Raw genomic sequence first — 20,601 nt, 5'->3', positions numbered from 1 at the left:
TATAAAAAAAAAAAAGGTGAGGAGCTGGTGGAGCCCCGCCCCTGTGTCTGGTGCACAGTAGGGAAAATCCACACACGCCTATGCCTCAGTCAGAACAGAACCCGCTTTCTGGGCTCTCTCTGGGATCTCCCAGGCATTTGTTGCAGCAGGGCTCCCGGCGCTGCCAAGTCTCCACGAGCTTCGGAGCTCCGGCCCTGCCTCGGCCGCGCACGCGCAGTGACGCGCCGGCCATGCCGCCGGCTGCTGTCTGGCCTCCAGTGGGCTGGGCCGCTGGCGGAGCAGAGCGGAGGCGCAGCTGGGCTGAGGGCCCACGCGGGCTCAGCCTTCCTGGTAAACAGTGGTGACAGTAGCCCAGAGTGCCAGGGAGCCGTTGCTTTTCCCAATTGCTCTCTTCCAGGCTCCCTCGGTGGTCGGCATGGCCCGTGAGTGTACAGACTGGGGTGGGAAGCTGCGGGGAGCGTCCGGCGTGGGAGCCTAGCGCTGAGGCGCGGCGGGCGGGGGAGGCGGGGTCTGGCTGGAGAATCCCTTTGGGTCCCGCAGGGCGGGAATCCCAGCTTCAGTCTTCAGAGAGAGAGCTCGCGGGTAGTTCTGGTCCGGCTTCTCAGGCCGGACGGGTGCCTGTCTCTTAGGTGCGAGTTTGTGCGGTAAAGAACACACCCCGGAGATGTGGACACGGCCGCGCGGGGAGGGTCCTTGTTTGGAGGAGGTTTATAGCTGATACCTCAAGTCTTAAGGCCTAATGAGGACCGGGAACTCCAGTGAGTCGCCTCCCTGGTTCTTTTGTTTGGCGCTCGCAGCTAATAGTCGAAAAAACAGGAGGCTTTAGAGCCGGTCCTAAATCTGATGCTCGTTTCTACTAGTCCTAGGTATTAGGTCAGTCTGTTCTGCAAAATGAGAACAATGAAGCCTACCTTGCAGGGTTGTGGCTAGAATAAGGACGTAAAGGGCCCACATTGCCTTTCGCAGAGTTACCTTCAATCTGTTCAGTCCCCATCCACCCCTCTCCGCCTCTACATGGGGATAAGGATAACTCTCAAGTGATGGGCTGAACTTGTGATCTCTGTGTCTAGCTTTCTCCTTCCACCCACTCCCCTCAAAAGCCAGAACTTATTTTGGGATACTGGCCCAAGATTCGAGTATCTGTTTTAAAATATCTGGTATTTATAGCTAGTGACCACCTTGATTGGGATGATAATACTCTTAAGTCTTTAAGTGTTTGCCTTTAAGCCACTTCCTTTTTGTCAGATCTGGGAACACCATCAGTCTGTTACTCTGCTGGTTTATCTATTAAAACACAAACTAAAGATGCATTTAAACAAGACCTGTTCATTGGAATTATTAATAATTTTGGAGATGGGAAAAGAGCATGACTGTTTGACTTTGTAGGTGGAAATCAACGAGAACTTGCCCGCCAGAAAAACATGAAGAAAACCCAGGAAATTAGCAAGGGTAAGAGAAAAGAGGATAGCCTGACTGCCTCTCAGAGAAAGCAGAGGTAAGTGGTACTAATTTAATTCTAAAGTCGCTGACGTTGTGATTGAAGCCACATTTTGGGCTGGGTGTGTTTTATCATGCCTGTAATCCCAGCAGTTTGGGAGGACTGCTTGAAGCCAAGAGTTTGAGACCAACTTGGACAACATAACCAGCCCCTGTATCTACAAAATATATATTTTTTTAATTGGCCAGGCATGGTGGCACATGGTTGTGGTCTTGACTACTCCAGAGGCTGAGGCGGGAGAATCGCCTGAGCCCAGGAGGTTAAGGCTGCAGTGAGCTGCGATTGCACCACTGCACTCCAGCCTCGGTGGCAGAGTTAGACCCTGTCTGGAAAAAAAAAAAAAGGCCTCATTTTTGGGGAACGAAAAGCATTTTGTTAAGCCCTCGGTAGAAGAGGGCCTAATGATTTGTGCCAGGCAGACTAAAACCACGTGGGGAAGCCATCCCAACCCATAGATAAAGCACGTAAAGCTCTGAGGCTATTATTTGTTTCGTAGAGACTCATGCAGCTCCTCTATAACCATAAGAACTTTATAGGCTGGGTGCAGTGGCTCAAGCCCATAATCTCAACACTTTGGGAGGCCAAGGTGGGTGAATCACCTGAGATCAGGAGTTTGAGACCAGCCTGACCAACATAGTGAAACCCTATCTCTAATAAAAATACAAAATTAGCTGGGTGTAGTGGTGCATGCCTGTAATCCCAGCTACTTGGGAGGCTGAGGCAGGAGAATTGCTTGAACCGAGGAGGGGGAGGTTGCAGTGAGTGAAGATCACGCCATTGCACTCCAGCCTGGGTACTAAGCAGGAAACTCCGTCTCAAAAAAAAAAAGCTTTATTCAGCAAAGTAACATCTTCCATATGCAAAACACTGTGAGGTGCTAGAGTTACAACATTTTCAAAGCAGACAGCGTACCCAAACTACTCTGGATGACAAGTGACTCAATTGTTGATATGATAATAGTTCTGAAGAAGATGCAAAAAAGTATATGTATAATAGCTAGCTATGCTGATTTCTGAAGATCCATTGCATTGGAGAGAATTCATGTACATAGCCTTAATATATGACTATATGTGCCAATGTAAAACTGCTACAGAAATACTTTAGACTGCAGCTTAAGTAAAAAAAGTACATTCATGTTTCTGAAAGAACTAATCAAAGCTTAATTTTATTCTCAAATCATGTTGTCCATATGGAACTTGGAGGTTAAGTGAATAAGTGACTGCACGTGCTTCAGTGTGGCTTGTTAGGCGTTCTCAAGCCTGGCTGCACATTAGAATCACCTGGGAAACCTCGACAGCTACTCAAGCCTCGCCTTATGCTCAGTTCTGATTTTTTGTTTTTTAAAAAATTGAATTACGATAGTTGTACATATTTTGGGGGTACATGTGATATTTTAATACCTGTATGTGGGCTGGGTAGTCCCAGCCACTTGGGAGGCTAAGGCAGGAGAATCACTTGAACCTGGGAGGCAGAGGTTGCAGAGAGCCGAGATCCTGCCACTGCATTCCAGCCTGGGTGACAGAGTGAGACCCTGTCTCAAAAAAAACAGCAAGAACAAAAGGAAACCAGCTGGGTGTGGTGGCTCATGCCTATTATCCCAGCACTTTGGGAGGCCGAAGTAGGCAGATTACCTGAGGTCGGGAGCTCAAGACCAGCCTGACCAACATGGAGAAACCTAGTCTCTACTAAAATTATAAAATTAGCCGGGTGTGGTAGTGAATACCTGTACTGCCAGCTACTTGGAAGGCTGACACAGGAGAATCACTTGAACCTGGGACGTGGAGGTTGCGGTGAACTGAGATCTTACCATTCCACTCCAGCCTGGGCAACAAGAGCGAAATTCCATCTTAAAAAACAAAAACAAACAAAACCTGTATGTGTAATGATCAAATCGGGGTAATTGGGATATCTCTATGCTCAAACATTTATCTTTCATCCAGTTCTGATTTAATTGGTCTGAGATCGAGCATTAAAAAGCACCCTAGGTAAATATTATTGTACTTAGGTTAAACCTTTTTTTTTTTTTTTTTTTTTTGAAGACACAGGCTTATTCTGGTGCCTGGGCTGGAGTGCAGTGGTGTGATCTCGGCTCACTGCAACCTCTGCCTCCAGGGCTTAAGCGATTCTCCTGCATCAGCAATCCAAGTAGCTGGAATTGCAGGTGCCCACCACCACACCCGGCTAATTTTTGTATTTTTAGTAGAGACAGGGTTTCACCATGTTGGCCAGGCTGGTCTCAAGCTACTGACCTCAAGTGATCCACCCACCTCAGCCTCCCAAAGTGCTGGGATTACAGGCGTGAGCCCCGCGATGGCCCAGTTATAACTTTATTTTTTTATTTCTTTTTTATTTATTATACTTTAAGTTCTAGGGTACATGTGCACAACGTGCAGGTTTGTTACGTAGGTATACATGTGCCATGTTGGTTTGCTGCATGCATCAACTCGTCATTTACATTAGTTATTTCTCCTGATGCTATCCCTCCCCCAGCCTCCCACCCCACCCAGTTATACCTTAAACTGAACTTAAAAGAGCTCCCAGGTGATTCTGATGTGCAGCCACTAGTAAGAATCATTGATTAATGAGATTAAAGACCTTAATTTAAGGCAAAGGTCCTGACACTTTTTTTTTTTTTTTTTTTTTTTTTTGGAGATGGAGTCTTACTCTGTGACCCAGACTGGAGTGCAGTGCCACAGTCTCACCTCTCTGCAAGCTCTACCTCCCAGGCTCAAGTGACCCTCCCACCTCAGCCTTCTGAGTAGCTGGGACTACAAGGGTACACCACCAATCCCAGATAGTTTTTGTATTTTGGGTAGAAATGGGGTTTCATCATGTTGTCCAGGCAGGTCTTGAACTTCTGGGGTCAAGTGATTTGCCCACTTCAGTCCCCCAAAGTGCTGGAATTACAGGTGTGAGCCACCATGCCCGGCCCTAACATTTATTATTAAAGTGATAAGCTTTGCCTTCAATTTCTGTTTACTCACTTTAGAGTAAAAATGAACATGGTATAAATCAGTGACCCTGCAGTAGTATTTTTATTGGAGAACCTAGTCTAGCTTGGTTCAGAAATTGTCATTGTTGGCCGGGCGTGGTGGCTCACGCCTATAATCCAAACACTTCAGGAGGCCGAGGTGGGTGGATCACCTGATGTCAGGAGTTCGAGACCAGCCTGGCCAACATGGTGAAACCCCGTCTCTACTAAAAATACAAAAATTAACTGGGCATGGTGACAGGCGCCTGTAATCCCAGCTAGTCAGGAGGCTGAGGCAAGAGAATCACTTGAACCTGGGAGGGGGAGATTGCAGTGAGCGGAGATCGTGCCATTGCACTCCAGCCTGGGGGACGAGAGCGAGACTTCATCTCAAAAAAAAGAAAAAGAAATTGTCATTGTTTACCAAATATGCACTCCTTATTAAGTTCTGTACTAGATGTTCTATATGTGTTATTCTTTATTCATCATAACCCTGAAAAATGGTATTAACACTAATGTGTAGAATAGGAAACTGAGGCTCTAAACTTCAGTAACATTACTAAGGTCATATAGTAAGCACAGCAGAGCTTGGTTTCAAATAGGGAAGTAACCGTCATGGTTGTTTTTCCACTGTACTTCATTTCTTTATAGCTGTGTTTTTTTTTTTTTTAGTGAAAGCAAGTTTGTTAGGAAAGTAAGGAAATAAAGATTGGCTACTTCATAGGCAGAACAGCCTGTAGCTGTGTTATTTTGCCTTTCTTCTTTATTTTTATTTATTGTTATTTTTTGAGACTGAGTTTCGCTCTTGTTACCCAGGCGGAGTACAGTGGCGCAATCTCGGCTCACCGCAACCTCCACCTCTTGGGTGCAAGTGATTCTGCTGCCTCAGCTTCCCAAGTAGCTGGGATTACAGGTATGCACCACCATGCCCGGCTAATTTTGTATTTTTAGTAGAGATGGGGTTTCTCCATGTTGGTCAGGCTGGTTTCAAACTCCCGACCTCATGTGATCCACCTGCCTCAGCCTCCCAAAGTGCTGGGATTACAGACGGGAGCCACGGGCCTATTTTGCCTTTCTTCTATTCCTTTGTTTTTGCTATTGGCTTTACAGAATGTCTTACTGTCATGGCTGTAGAAATCAGTTTAGCAGTTCCTCAAAAAGTTAAAACAGGCCAGGCTCAGCGGCTCACGCTTGTAATTCCATCACTTTGGGAGGCCGAGGTGAACGGATCAACTTGAGGCCAGGAGTTCGACACAAGCCTGGCCAACATGGTGAAACCCTCTCTACTAAAAATACAAAAATTAGCTGGACGTGGTGGCACATGCCTGTGATCCCAGCTACTGGGAGGCTGAAACAGGAGAATCACTTGAACCAGGGAGGTGGAGGTTGCAGTGAACAAAGATTGTGCCACTGCACTCCAGCCTGGGCAACAGAGCAAGACTCTGTCTCAAAAAAATAAATAAATAAAATTTGAAATATGAGGTTAATAAGTCAGAGTTGTGGGACTTTAACCAGAGCTGGTAGAGTGCTTGATACACAGTAGATGTTGAATACATGGCCGTTTAGTCTATTTTTAAAATATGGGTCCATGGACTCATGAATCACCTAACCCAAGTAGTCTGGTCATAGTTCACAGTTTATATGGCATGTGTCCGTTTGACCAGAGATGAAAAGGGTTAAGGGCTGGGCGCAGTGGCTCACGCCTGTAATCCCAGCACTTTGGGAGGCCGAGGCAGGCAGATCACGAGGTCAGGAGTTCGAGACCAGCCCGGCCAATATGGTGAAACCCCGTCTCTACTTAAAATACAAAAATTAGTCAGGTGTGGTGGCGTGGGCCTGTAGTCCCAGCTACTCAGTAGGCTGAGGCAGAAGAATTGCATGAACCTGGGAAGCGGAGGTTGCAGTGAGCCAAGATCATGCCACTGTACTCCAGCCTGGGCAACAGAGCGAGACTCCCTCTCAAAAAAAAAAAACAAAAAAAAACAAACAGAAAAAGTACCCTGAACATCCAGCTTTTCTTTAGTATAATCCAGTTTCAGTGACTAGCTTTTGGGCTTTTTTGCTTCTGAGAAACTGAAATCCTTCATAATATCTATGTTCTAGTCATAGATACCAGTTAGGATATCTAGGAGAGTTCATAAATGCCTCTTCTTTCAAGAAAAAAAATTAGAATGAATTAACTAGTTAACAACCAGGAGTAATAGCTATTATTTCTACATGTAGCTGCCTAATGTCAGACACTTAGTGATTCCTTGTGACAACCTTGATACATATTGCTCGGATTTTGTAAGGGCTTTGAGGTTATTTGCCCAAGGTCATTATAACAGAGATGGTATTCAGAGTAAGATGTGACTTCGAAGTCTTTCCAGTCTTTGTCTTTCCATTTTGTCTCCAGCCATGAAAATGGAAAGACAAGAATGTTTATATCATCTTTTCAATTGTCTTCTAATACACTGAATGGGTTATGTGTAGAAAACAAGTGAGAATATAAAATTGGTTTTTCTGTAACAACTTATAGACTTTTCCCTCATTGTAGGGACTCAGATCATGCAACAAAAGCAGAAGGCAGCTAATGAGAAGAAGTCTATGCAGACAAGAGAAAAGTGATGACTGGCTATTTGGAAAACCTGGGTGCTACTGCCAACTGGGTGTATCATAAGCTCTAAGATCAAGATTTTGTAGAGTGGATAGTCATTACATATGTTATAACTTATCCTTTAAAAACTATTTTAAACTTTACCATTTCAGCTTGACTTAGTGCGATGTTTTAGAAGCAGTCTTCAAAGAATAAAACACTAACCATGCATGTGATGTATTGGTGAATATTATTTTTATTATTGAACATTCATATATAATTTATTAGGTAATATGATCAGATAATAGGATCTCTTATGTAATAAAAAATCTTTGTCATCAGCTTTGTTAACGTAGTTTTTTTCCTCACAGTTTCTAAGGATAAGGATAAAGTAGATCTTTGAAGTAAACTTAAATATATAATAGAAGTTAAGATCCATTTGTATAATTTTGCTTTGAAATCAACTTCCAGGACCAGGCGCAGTGGCTCATGCCCGTAATCCCAGCACTTTGGGAGGCCAAAGTGGGCGGATCACTTGAGGTCAGGAGTTTGAGACCAGCCTGACCAACATGATGAAACCCTGTCTCTACTAAAAATACAGAAAAAAAATTAGCCAGGTGTTGGCGGCACATGCCTGTAATCCCAGCTACTCGGGAGGCTGAGGTAGGAAAATCGTTTGAGCCCAAGGTAGAGGTTGCGGTGAGCAGATACTGCGCCACTGCACTCCAGCCTGGACAACAAAGCGAGACTCTGCCTCAAAAAAAAAAAAAAAAAAAAACCAACTTACAAAGCTTGCTTGAAGAATTTACAACAGATACTACAAACCACTGGAATAGAAACTAAGTGGATGTAAACTGAGGTCTCAGTTCTACTTATAACTTTAATATTTTTTGAATGGAGTACCATATTTTCTGTTCTTAGCCCCTTCTAAAACTTGAGTCTTGATGGTAGTTATAAATTTGGAAATATGTAACCTAGGGAAATTAAGGTTTGAGACCTTGCTGCATTCTGAAGTAAACGCAAAACTATGTCAAAGAGAATAAAAATGCCGTTGTAATAGTAAATAGAATAACTTTAAGTATTCTACAAATACTTGATTTTTCACATAATGCAGTTTAACAAATTTTTCTGATCGTCCAATATGTCAACCACTCTCTGAATGGACAGATCCTGAAGAGTTAGCCTAATATAATAATATCTTGTGATATGTCTCTTACCAGTGGTAGCACCCATAGGTTATAGGCTATAATTTTTTGTGTCTAATATTGAATTAGACAACCAGGAAGTTTTTTGTTTTTTTGTTTTCGTTTTTGTTGTTTTGAGACAGAGTCTTGCTCTGTTGCCCAGGCTAGAACGCAGTGGTGATCTCAGTTCACTGCAACCTCCGCCACCTGGATTCAACTGATTCTGCTGCCTCAGCCTCCTGAGGAGCTGGGACTGCAGGTGTACACTACCAGACCCAGCTAATTTTTGTATTTTTAGAAGAGACGGGTTTTCACCATGTTGGCCAGGCTGGTCTCAAATTACTAACCTCAGGTGATCCACCCCCTTCTTGGCCTCCCATAGAGCTGGGATTACAGGCATGAGCCATCCCACCCAGCTGAAGTTTTTTAGCCTGAGTTTTTATCTTCATATTAGCCTAAATTTTTCATTAAATTAAAACATTGTTCTGGATCTTTGGTTAACTTTAGTCTTCAGAATATTCTATGATGGTAGTCACAAAGGCAAAAAGATTACAGTAGCTTAATTTGTGGGCCTGATTTCTGTAATTCTGTCTCCAGAATTTATTTCTACACAGAGTAATAAGCCATAAGTTTTCTTTTTTTTTTTTTTTTTTTTGAGACTGTGTCTTGCTCTGTTGCCGAGGCTGGAGTACAGTGGCACAATCTTGACTCACTGCAACCTCTGCCTCCCGGGTTCAAGCAACTCCCTGTCTCAGCCTCCCAAGTAGCTGGGATTACAGGCGTGCACGACCACACCTGGCTAGTTTTTTTGTATTTTTGGTAGAGACAGGGTTTCACCATGTTAGCCAAGCTGGTCTCAAACTCCTGACCTCGAATGATCTGCCTGCTTCGGCCTCCCAAAGTGCTGGGATTACAGACATGAGCCACCATGCCCAGCCCTGGAGAGTAATTATTATTATTATTATTATTATTATTATTTTTTTTTTTTTTTTGAGACAGAGTTTCCCTCTTGTTGTCCAGACTGGAGTGCGTTGGTGTGATCTTGGCTCATCACAACCTCTGCCTCCTGGGTTCTCCCACCTCAGCCTCCCAGGTAGCTAGGATTACAGGCATGAGCTACCACACCCAACTAATTTTGTGTTTTTAGTAGAGACGGGGTTTCTCCATGTTGGTCAGACTGGTCTCAAACTTATGACCTCAGGTGATCCACCCGCCTCGGCCTCCCAAAGTGCTGGATTATAGGCGTGAGCCACTCTGCCTGGCCTTAGGAGAATAATTTTAAAAAGTAAATTCATGTAATGACTTTATTTAGTTTGGATATTCTTAGGGCTTGTTGCTAAAGAAAGATAAAATTATTAGGTGAGATAGTACCAACTTTAGAATGTAATTTGGAAAATACCAAACTCCATGGAACCTCCCCTTTAAACATCAAAAATTATATTTTGCATCATTCTCAAGACGAGGTAGTGCATTATCATTAGCAATTTTCAGTAAGTCCTGCTGAAAATGAGAAGTAGCAGCCATTACTGCCCAAGATACACTGTGGTCCATTTTATCAGTTCCTTTTTTTTTGAGACAGAGTCTCGCTTTGCCATCCAAGCTGGAGTGCAATGGTGCGATCTCTGCTCACTGCAACCTCCATTTCCATGCCTGGCTAATTTTTTGTAGTTTTAGTAGAGATGGGGTTTTACCATCTTGGCCAGGCTGGTCTCGAACTCCTGATTTCAAGTCATCCACCCACCCAGCCATCAGTCATTTATTTTTGAATGCCTCTTCTGTTAGTAGCATGTGTAAGAAATTGTGTTCCATTTATCAAACTCTAGCCTGTTTTTGAAAATAGGGCTAAAAGGGAACATTGATTTCTGAGATTTTCCAAAAACTTAAAAAAATTTTATATAGGCTGGGCACAGTAGCTCACGCCTGTAATCCCAGCACTTTGGGAGGCCGAAGCAGGTGGATCAGTTGAGCTCAGGAGGTTGAGACCAGCCTGCGCAACACAGCAAAACCCCATCTCTACCAAAAAAAAAAAAAGTTAGCTGGGTGTGGTGGACTACACGCCTGTAGTCCCAGCTACTTGGGAGGCTAAAGTGGGAGGATCACCTGAGCCCAGAAGGTCAAGGCTGCAGTGAGCCGAGATTTCATCACTGCCTTCCACCCTGGGCGATAGAGTGGGACCCTGTCTCAAAACATACACACACACACACTCTCTCTCTCTCTCTCTCTCAACTTAAAAATACTTGGTCTGTTATTTTTATGAAATTTTCATAGTTATCTCTTAGACCAGAGCTGAGTAAGAACATTTATTATATTGCCTCCTACAACTTTATCAGCTAATGTATTTGCTATGTAACAATTACATATTGGAATATATTATCTTTAGAGATGGCCAAGTCATAAAACTGTCACTGAGAAAAGGAGAATGACAATGTGTATCCTCAAATCTACTTCCCTATAAATTCCTGAAAGATATGAAACTTACTACAGGTTTGTTTTTTTTTTTCCACAACTTCACTTTTGTTTTTGTTTTTGTTTTTTTTTTAGGCGGAGTCTCGATCCATTGCCCAGGCTGGAGTGCAGTGGTGCCATCTTGGCTCACCGCCAGCTCTGCCTCCCGAGTAGCTAGGACTACAGGTGCCCACTACTACGCCTGGCTAATTTTTTTTTTTTTTAATTTTATTTTTAGTAGAGAATGGGGTTTCACTGTGTTAGCCAGGATGGTCTTGATCTCCTTGATCTCCTCAGCCTCCCAAGGTGCTGGGATTACAGGAGTGAGCTACCGCGCCAGGTCCCACACCTTCACTTCTTAAAAACAAAAAAAATCTTTTACATAGCAGTAACTATCTAATGCACATTAAAAGTTTGTAAATAGCCTGCTATTGGATCATTTGCTTTGAAAAGTTGAGATATTCAAATTTGATTATAACATAACTTTTGTAGAAATACACAGCCAGGTGCAGTAGCTCACACTTGTAATCTCAGCACTTTGGGAGGCTGAGGTGGGAGGATCGCTTGAGGCCAGGAGTTTGAGGCCAGCCTGGGCAACATGACAAAACCCCATCTCTACAAAAAGCACAAAAATTGGCCAGGTGTGGTGGTGCACACCTGTAGTCCCAGCTACTTGGGAGACTGAGGTGGGAGGATGGTTTGAGCCTGGAAAGTTGAGGATGCAGTGAGCCAAGATCACGCCACTGCACTCCAGCCTGGGTGACAAAGTGACACCTTGTCTTAATACTAATTTTTAAAAGGCACCTGTAATCCCAGCACTTTGGGAGGCCTAGGCGGGTGGGTCACGAGGTCGGGAGTTCAAGACCAGCCTGGCCAATATGGTGAAACCTGTCTCCACTAAAAATACAAAAATTAGCCAGGTATGGTGGAGTGCGCCTGTAATCCCAGCTACTGAGGAGGCTGAGGCAGGAGAATTTCTTGAACCCAGGAGGTGGAGATTTCAGTGAGCCAAGATTACACCACTGCATTCCAGTCTAGGTGACAGAGCAAGACTTCGTCTCAAAGAAAAAAATAAATTAAAAAACAAGGCTGGGCGCGGTGGCTCAAGCCTGTAATCCCAGCACTTTGGGAGGCCGAGACGGGCGGATCACGAGGTCAGGAGATCGAGACCATCCTGGCTAACACAGTGAAACCCCGTCTCTACTAAAAAAAATATAAAAAACTAGCCGGGTGAGGTGGCAGGCGCCTGTAGTCCCAGCTACTCGGGAGGCTGAGGCAGGAGAATGGTGTAAACCCGGGAGGCGGAGCTTGCAGTGAGCTGAGATCCGACCACTGCACTCCAGCCTGGGCGACAGAGCGAGACTCTGTCTCAAAAAAAAATGGTGTCTCACGCCTGTAATCCCAGCACTTTGGGAGGCTGAGGCTGAGGCGGGCAGATCACCTGAGGTCAGGAGTTCGAGACCAGCCTAGCCAACATGGTGAAACCCCGTCTCTACTAAAAATACAAAAAATTAGCTGGGCATGGTGGCGGGCGCCTGTAATTCCAACTACTTGGGAGGCTCAGGCAAACGAATTTCTTGACCCCAGGAGGCGAAGGTTGCAGTGAGCCGAGACTGTGCTACTGCACTCCAGCCTGAGCAACAGAGTGAGACTCTGTCTCAAAAAAAAAAAAAATTCCATTCCACATACTACTCGTGCTAGTTTACCAGTTGGACATCACTGCTTGCTGGTACATAAGTGCCAGAATGTTTCCTTGAAGCAGTCCGGCTGACTCTTTGTGTTTACAAGAAATTTACCTACCAGCCTGGCCATAATTGACACAATCCTATTGAATACTTTCCTTTTATGAACATGTATCCCATAAGTTTTTGTCAAATACTTTTTTTTTTTTTTTTGGTCAAAGGCTGTAGCCTTGTAATACTCAAAGGGGCTGTTAGGGTAGCTTGTGAATGGATATGTAGTTATGTATTTAACCCATTTCCTGTTTAGAAAAAAAAAAAATACAGCTCGCTGCCAGCGCTCATTTAATTTTACATAAACACACTCTTAGAGGTTGATGCCAATTAATTTTCAATGTGAAAATAAACTATTCTAAGAGTTATTTCTAAACAGAACTTGTCTCTAATCCTAATATAACAGAAATGTATATGATGTTACATTAGGATTTGAGGCAAGAGTATTCTTGGGGCAAACGGGAAATGGGTTAATATATACTTGAAGTAATGTAACCACATCTAACCTGATTTCATGATATATTGGAATTTTTGGTTGCAAGCAACAGGATCAGATTAATTAACTTACTGATTAAAAACCTTATTTGAAAGAATGAGAGACTCCAGAGTCATGGAGAAGTTGAGGACTCAAGGCTTTGGAAAGATCAAGAATTGCAACAGTTTCAGGTATCTTAAGAGTAGGTGTTATGAAGTGTTTCCCCCTGCGCCCCCCCTCCACAGTGCTGATATCAGGTTGAAATTCTGACAAGTATATTTAGCCTTTATGTCAGTTGGAGTGCCTCCAACTGAAGTTACATGGGTTAGGTACCCATCTCTCAGCAAGAGGAAGGCAAGTTGATGGTAAAACCAAGACTATGTCTAGTAAGGAATAGGTGGTCCCCTGTATTAGTCCATTCTCATGCTGATAATAAAGGCGTACTTGAGACTGGCTAATTTATAAAGGCAAGAAGTTTAATTGACTCACAATTGTCTATGGCTGGGGAGATCTCAGGAAGCTTACAATCATGGTAGAAGGGGAAGCAAATGCATCCTTCTTCACAAGAGGGCAGGAATGAGAAGTGCAAAGCAAAAGGGGAAAAGCCCCTTATGAAACCATCAGATCTCCTGAGAACTCACTCATTATCACGAGAACAGCATGGAGGTAACCACCCCCATAATTTAATTACCTCCCACCAGTTCCCTCCCATGACACACGGGAATTATAGGAGCTACAATTCAGGATAAGATTTGGGTGGGGACACAGCCAAACTATATCATCCCCCCAAAAAATTTAGGATTCTTTGCCAAAAGGAAGGGAGAATGGATGCTAAGCAGACTAAAATAATAGATTTTAATCCCTCTTATTGAAAGCTAAGACTAAATTTTTAAAATTGTGTGTATGTATATATATATATATATATATATATATATATATATATATATATATTTTTTTTTTTTTTTTTTTTTTTTTGGAGTGTTGCTTTGTTGCCCAGGCTGGAGTGCAGTGGCGCAATCTCGGCTCACTTGCAACCACCACCTCCCGAATTCAAACAATTCTCCTACCTCAGCCTCCCGAGTAGCTGGGACTACAGGCGCACACCACCGCGCCCAGCTAATTTTTGTATTTTTAGTAGAGATGAGATTTCACCATATTGGTCAGGCTGGTCTTGAACTGACCTCAGGCGATCTCCCCACCTTGGCCTCCCAAAGTGCTGGGATTACAGGCGTGAGCCACCACGCCCAGCTAATTTTGTGTTTTAAGTAGAGACGGGGTTTCGCCATGTTGGTCAGGCTGGTTTTGAACTCCTGACCTCAGGTGATCCGCCAGCCTTGGCCTCCCAAAGTGCTGGGATTACAGGCGTGAGCCACCATGCCCGGCTATATTTTTAAATATAAAAATTAGCCAGGCATTGTAGTGGGTGCCTGTAATCTCAGCTACTCTGGAGGCTGAGGCAGGAGAATCACTTGAACTCAGGAGGTTGCAGCGAGCTGAGATCACACCTCTGCACTGCAGCCTGGGTGACAGAACGAGACTCCATCTAAAAAAAGAAAAAAATGTATTTTTAAAAATACGTGATATGGCAAATCATGAAGGTGGTATCTGAAGTGTGAGAAATAATCATGCAGCTTATGCAATTTTTGTCTCTACAAACCTTTCAAACCCTCAAACTACAATGCTTGCTCATTATAGAAAATCTGGGAAAATACAGTAAGTTCTAAATATCCATAAATTCTAAATAGCAGCTCTTTGAAAACTAACTCCTTGGGCATTTATCCCAGTGAAATGATAATAAACAGCCAGCATTTGAAATGTATATTTCAATGACTCGTATATGAATACTATGTTCAGATCACAATAAAGGACATTTCCAGCACCGTCTTAGATAATGCCTCCCCACTGATTATCACCATAAATAGTTTTGCCTGTTTTTGAATTTTATGTAAATGGGATCACACGGTATGTGCTGTAGTGAGCCTAGCTTCATTTGCTCAACATTATGTCTGCAAGAATCCTCTATTTTGCTGCTACGCAGCAGTTCAGCCTTTTTCACTGCTGTATAGCATCCTGTTATATGAATATACCATAATTTAGTTACTCTACATTTCATGGACCTTTGAATTGCTCCCACTTTGGGGATGTTATGAATAATGCTACCATAACATTTTTATATATCTTATGGTGGTCTTAAACACGCTATCTACTGAGTATATGCTAGGAGTGGAATTGCTGGGTGATAGGGTGTGTGTCTATACACACATATACACACATTTTTTAGTAGGTACCATTAAACAATTGCATTTTTGTTGTTTTTGTTTTAGTTTGTTTTTAATGACCATACCATTTTACCACCATCAATAAATGAAGGTTCCATTGCTCCATACCAGCATTAGGTATTATCAGTCCTTTATCCATATTGGTAGGAGGTAGTGATATCTCACTGTGGTCTTAATTTACTTCTGTATACTTAATTTAAATACACTCAATTTATATACACACATGTATACTCTCTCAGCCTTCAATAAGCCAGTCTCATTCCCCTGAACTAACCAATGTTAAAAATGGTATACTTCTCTCAGTGCTCATGCAAACATGCGTACACACACACACATGAATAAGGGATGTGGGAAGGTATTTGATTCTGAGAGCTGCTGTAACAAATTACCACAAACTTAGTGGCTTAAAACAACAGAAATATTTCTGTTCACAGTTCTGGAGGCCAGAAATCTGAGAGCAAGGTGTCAACTGGGCCACACCTTCCTCTGAAGGCTCCAAGGGAGGATCCTTGCTTTCCTCTTCCAGCTGCTGGTGGCTCCAGGTATTACTTGGCTTATGGCAGTATAACTCCTATCTCTGCCTTTGTCTTTGTGGTCTTCTTTTCTGTCTTCTTCCCTTCTTTTTATGAGGACTTTTGCTATTGGATTTAGGTTCCATTCTAACCTAGGATGATCTTATCTGGAAATCCTTAATTGCATCTACAAAAACTATTTTCTCAAATAGGTCACATTCATGCATATCAGATGGACAGATGTATCATTTTGGGGTCTGCCGTTCAACCCACTACAAGGAATTTTTTTAAACAAAAATAGGAAACTTAGATGTAACCTAGCATTTTTTTTTTTTTTTTTTTTTTTTTTTGAGACAGAGTCTCGCTCTGTCACCAGGCTGGAGTGCAGTGGTGCGATCTCAGCTCCCTGCAACATCTGCTTCCGGATTCAAGAGATTCTCCTGCCTCAGCCTCCCTAGTAGCTGGGATTACAGGCATGCACCGCCACACCCAGGTAATTTTTTTTTTTTTTTTTTTTTTTTTGAGACTCGCACTGTTATACCCAGGCTGGACTGCAGCAGTGGTGTGATCACTGCACACTGCAACCTCTGCCTTCTGGGTTCAAGTGATTCTCCAGCCTCAGCCTCCCAAGTAGATGGGATTACAGGCACCTGCCACCATGCCCAGCTAATTTCCTGTATTTTTAGTAGAGACAGGGTTTCACCATGTTGGCCAGGCTGGTCTCCATCTCCTGACCTCGTGATTCACCCGCCTTGGCCTCCCAAAGTGCTGGGATTACAGGCATGAGCCACAGCCCCCGGCCATAATTTAGCACTTTAAAAAAAAATAGCCATGTTGGGCCAGGTGTGGTGGCTCATGCCTGTAATCTGAGCACTTTAGAAGAATGAAGTGGGTAGAGCCCTTGTGCTCAGGAGTCCAAGACCAGCCTGGGCAACATGGTGAAGCCCCATTTCTACTAAAAATACAAAAATTAGCTGAAGGGAGGGGATAGGCCGAGTTCTGGGTGTGAGGGGGCCGCTAGGGAGAGCAGAGCAAGGCGGCTGAAGGCTGGTCAGAGCCCCGATCTTCCAGATTGAGGGCCTTACCCAGAAGCTGGACCCCAAGGAGATGAAACGGAAGATGCACGAGGATATGATCGCCTCCATACGGAACTTTCTCATCTATGCGGCCCTGCTGCGAGTCACTCCATTTATATTAAAGAAATTGGACAGCATATGAAGATTGGACATCACATGTGAATGCATGATATGAAGAACCTGGTTACAGTTTCTACTGCCCTCTGCAAGTAAATAGGCCCAGAAAAGTGTAAGAGACTCTTTGAATGGACATAAAAATTCTGCTTGTTAAGAACAAGTTTGGCTCTGGTAACTGATCTTAATAGCTAAAACATAAAAATATTTGGGAAGTCTGAAACGAGGTCTCCTGGTCATGGTGTGCCGTTATGTCTGTGGTACTTGGCCTCTGTGAATATTGGTATAATTGTAGATAATGTCAAACTCCATTTTCTAGCAAGTATTAATAATTAAAGGAAGTATGTCTGAAATGGCACTGTCTTGTCAGTCATTTCTGTTTACCCTTCTGTCTGGAGTGTATTTGTGAAGAGTCCCTTATAAGTTATGTTTTACAGACATCAGCACATAACCACAATGACATTTAAGCACAGGATCATTAGTCTACATTTTATTTTATTATTATTATTGTTATTTTTATTTATTGTTTTTGAGATGGAGTCTTGCTCTGTCGCCCAGGCTGGAGTGCAGTGGGGCAGTCTCGGCTCACTGCAAGCTCCGCCAACCAAGTTCACGCCATTCTCCTGCCTCAGCCTCCTGAGTAGCTGGGACTACAGGCACCTGCCACCATGCCCGGCTAATTTTTTGTATATTTAGTAGAGACGGGGTTTCACCGTGTTAGCGAGGATGGTCTCAATCTCCTGACCTCATGATCTGCCTGCCTTGGCCTCCCAAAGTGCTGGGATTACAGGTGTGAGCCACCACGCCCAGCCCATTAGTCTATATTTTAAATAAAAATACCAATTAAGAAACAAGCCAAAAACAAAAAGTAGCCAGGTGTGGTGGCACGTGCCTATAGTCCCAGCTACTTGGGAACTGAGATGCGAGGATCACTTGAACTCAGAGGCAGAGGTTGCAGTGATGCAAGATGGTGCCACTGCACTCCAGCCTGGGTGACAGTGAAACCCTGTTTCCACAAAAAGAAAAAAAATAGCCATGCTTATACTTCAGTACTTACAGATTTAACTTTAGTATAGATGTACAGTAATTTATTCAATCATTTCCTTACTCCTAGACAATTAGGATGTTTGCAACTTTTGCCACTACAAACAATTCTGTGATGTAGATTATCATATTTATTCCCATTTACTGGTGCTTTCATTTCTGTAAGAATGGATTTTTAAAGATAGAATTTCTAGGAAATAGTTATGTCAAAGCCAAATATCATATAGAGACAAATCTCTAAAATTTGGTAAGCAAGAGCTGCAATTTAGGGCATACACACAGACCAGGCTAATCATTGTTATGATCAGGAGAATAAAGGGAAGGTTGGGGCTGGGCACTGTAGCTCGTGCCTGTAATCCCAGAACTTTGGGAGGCTGAGACAGGTGGATTACCTGAGGTCAGAAGTTTGAGACCAGCCTGACCAACATAGAGAAACCCCGTCTCTACTAAAAATACAAAATTAGTTGGGAATGGTGGCGCATGCCTGTAATCCCAGCTACTCAGTAGGCTGACACAGGAAAAACGCTTGAACCCAGGAGGTGAAGGTTGCAGTGAGCTGAGATCGCCCCATTGCTCTCCAGCCTGGGCAACAAGAGCAGAACTCCGTCTCAAAAAAAAAAGGCCGGGCGCGGTGGCTCAAGCCTGTAATCCCAGCACTTTGGGAGGCCGAGACGGGCGGATCACGAGGTTGGGAGATCGAGACCATCCTGGCTAACATGGTGAAACCCCGTCTCTACTAAAAAAAAATACAAAAAACTAGCCGGGCGAGGTGGTGGGCGCCTGTAGTCCCAGCTACTTGGGAGGCTGAGGCAGGAGAATGGCGTAAACCCGGGAGGCGGAGCTTGCAGTGAGCTGAGATCCGGCCACTGCACTCCAGCCTGGGCAACAGAGCGAGACTCCGTCTCAAAAAAAAAAAAAAAAAAAAAAAAATGAGAAGGTTCAGGGTTTTATGAGAAAGAACAGTGTTACATACTCTTTTAGAAGAAAGCTCATTCACACTAGAGCTTGTGGGAGCTAGCAAGCTCTGATTGGTGAGTGATGGTGTAGGTAAAACCAGTCTTAGAGTCATGGCAGTTCATTTCAGCAGCTATTAGGTAAAACTGGTCTTAGGGATACAGAAGGCTGTTTCAGCAGTTGGACTTGTGGAAAATTTAATTCTTGAAGCAGATGCTGTGTACCCCAAATGCTTTTTCCCCCTGGCCCTTCAAGTCTGATTTAGTTGAGTATTTCAAGAATGACCAAATATATGTAATCAACTTTCACAGGTATACATGTCTTAAACTTTAAACAGATGTTTTGGGTTTTGTTGTTGTTGTTTTTGAGATGGAGTCTCATTCTGTTATCCAAGCTGTAGTGTAGTGGTGTGATCTTTGCTCACTGCAACCTCTGCCTCCAGGGTTCAAGTGATTCTCCAGCCTCAACCTCCTGAATAGCTGGGATTACAGGCGCCCGCCATCACGCCCAGCTAATTTTTGTATTTTTAGTAGAAATGGGGTGGGGTTTCACCATGTTGGCCAGGCTGGTCTCGAACTTCCGACATCAAGTGATCCGCCCCCCTCAGCCTCCAAAAGTGCTGGGATTACAGGCATGAGCCACTGTGCCAGGCAGTCTTTCTTCCTTCTTCTTCTTCTTTTTTTTTTAATGACATGGGGTCTTACTTTATTACTCAGGCTGGTCTCAAACTTCCGGCCTCAAGGAATCCTCCCACCTTGGCCTCCCAATTTGCTGGGATTACAGGCATGAGTCATCATGCCAGACTATAAACAGATATTTTCAATAAGAGGATAAAAGTTCATTTCCCCATACTTTGCTAACATCAGATGTTACTAATTCCTGATAGTTTTGCCAAACAGGGTGGAAAATGGTGTGTTCGTTTTTCTGGGTTTTCTTTTTAAATTTTTTTTTTCTTTTTTATTCATTGTGACACTATTCACATTTTTTTATTTTTTTTATTTTCTTGAGACAGGGTCTCCCTATGTTGCCCATGCTGGTCTTGTACTCCTGGGCTCAAAAGATCCTCCTGTCTTGGCCTCCCAAAGTGCTAGGATTACAGACATGAGCCACCATGCCTGGTTCACAATTTCTTTTTATTTTTACTAAAGGCAGGTATATTCCTGAAATTTTTTGTTTTTTTGAGATGAAGCCTTGCCCTGTCACCCAGGCTGGAGTGCACTGGCACGATCTCGGCTCACTGCAACCTCCGCTTCCCAGGTTCAAGCAATTCTTCTGCCTCAGTCTCCCAAGTAGCTAGGATTATAGGCGCTGCAACCACGCTCAGCTAATTTTTGTATTTTTAGTAGAGACGGGGTTTCACCATGTTGGCCAGGATGGTTTCCAACTCCTGACCTCAAGTGATCCGCCCACCTCAGCCTCTCAAAGTGCTGGGATTACTGATATGAGCTACCATGCCAGGCCCTGAAATGTTATCTTAGTTTTCAATTTGTAATTCCTTGGCTCTAGAGGTTGGGCATTTTCTCAGATCTCTAGTGGACATTTGGATTTTCTTTTTGGTGAACTGTGCAGTTGTTCTCTCTGCTTTACAATCTTTATTATATGCAATCTTCACATGTAGGTACTACCATTTTTTTGGTTTTTGAAACAGGGTATTGCTCTGTTGCCCAGGCTGGAGCACCGTGGCAAAAACATGGCTCACTGCAGCCTTTGACCTCCTGGGCTCAAGTAATCCTCCTGCCTC

General features: G+C 43.5%; 1 protein-coding gene and 1 pseudogene across 6 annotated transcripts; both read left to right on the top strand.

Moving 5' to 3' along the window:
* Positions 1–209: 209 nt before the first annotated feature.
* On the top strand, positions 210–17,220 carry SERF1A (small EDRK-rich factor 1A). 5 transcript variants are annotated; one of them, XM_025387919.1, is made up of 4 exons: positions 256–422; positions 1,387–1,495; positions 15,595–15,702; positions 15,812–15,989. In XM_025387919.1, the coding sequence occupies exons 1-4, from the start codon at positions 416–418 to the stop codon at positions 15,831–15,833; spliced, it is 246 nt and encodes an 81-aa protein (XP_025243704.1). In that variant the 5' UTR covers positions 256–415; the 3' UTR covers positions 15,834–15,989. The 5 variants fall into 5 exon arrangements, 3 of the variants coding, with proteins under 3 accessions (XP_025243703.1, XP_025243704.1, XP_025243705.1); XM_025387920.1 differs by lacking the exons at positions 15,595–15,702; positions 15,812–15,989 and adding exons at positions 5,845–5,854; positions 7,014–7,385; XR_003119830.1 differs by lacking the exons at positions 15,595–15,702; positions 15,812–15,989 and adding an exon at positions 7,006–7,387 and having other exon boundaries at positions 210–422.
* Positions 16,504–17,219, top strand: LOC112627014 (annotated as a pseudogene). Its single transcript, XR_003120008.1, has 2 exons — positions 16,504–16,520; positions 16,719–17,219. The product of XR_003120008.1 is annotated as a mitochondrial import receptor subunit TOM5 homolog pseudogene (transcript).
* Positions 17,221–20,601: the final 3,381 nt, after the last annotated feature.

This window comes from Theropithecus gelada, chromosome 6 (genome assembly GCF_003255815.1).
Source record: "Theropithecus gelada isolate Dixy chromosome 6, Tgel_1.0, whole genome shotgun sequence".
Lineage (NCBI taxonomy): Eukaryota > Metazoa > Chordata > Mammalia > Primates > Cercopithecidae > Theropithecus > Theropithecus gelada.
This window is presented reverse-complemented; position numbering and strand designations above follow the sequence as displayed.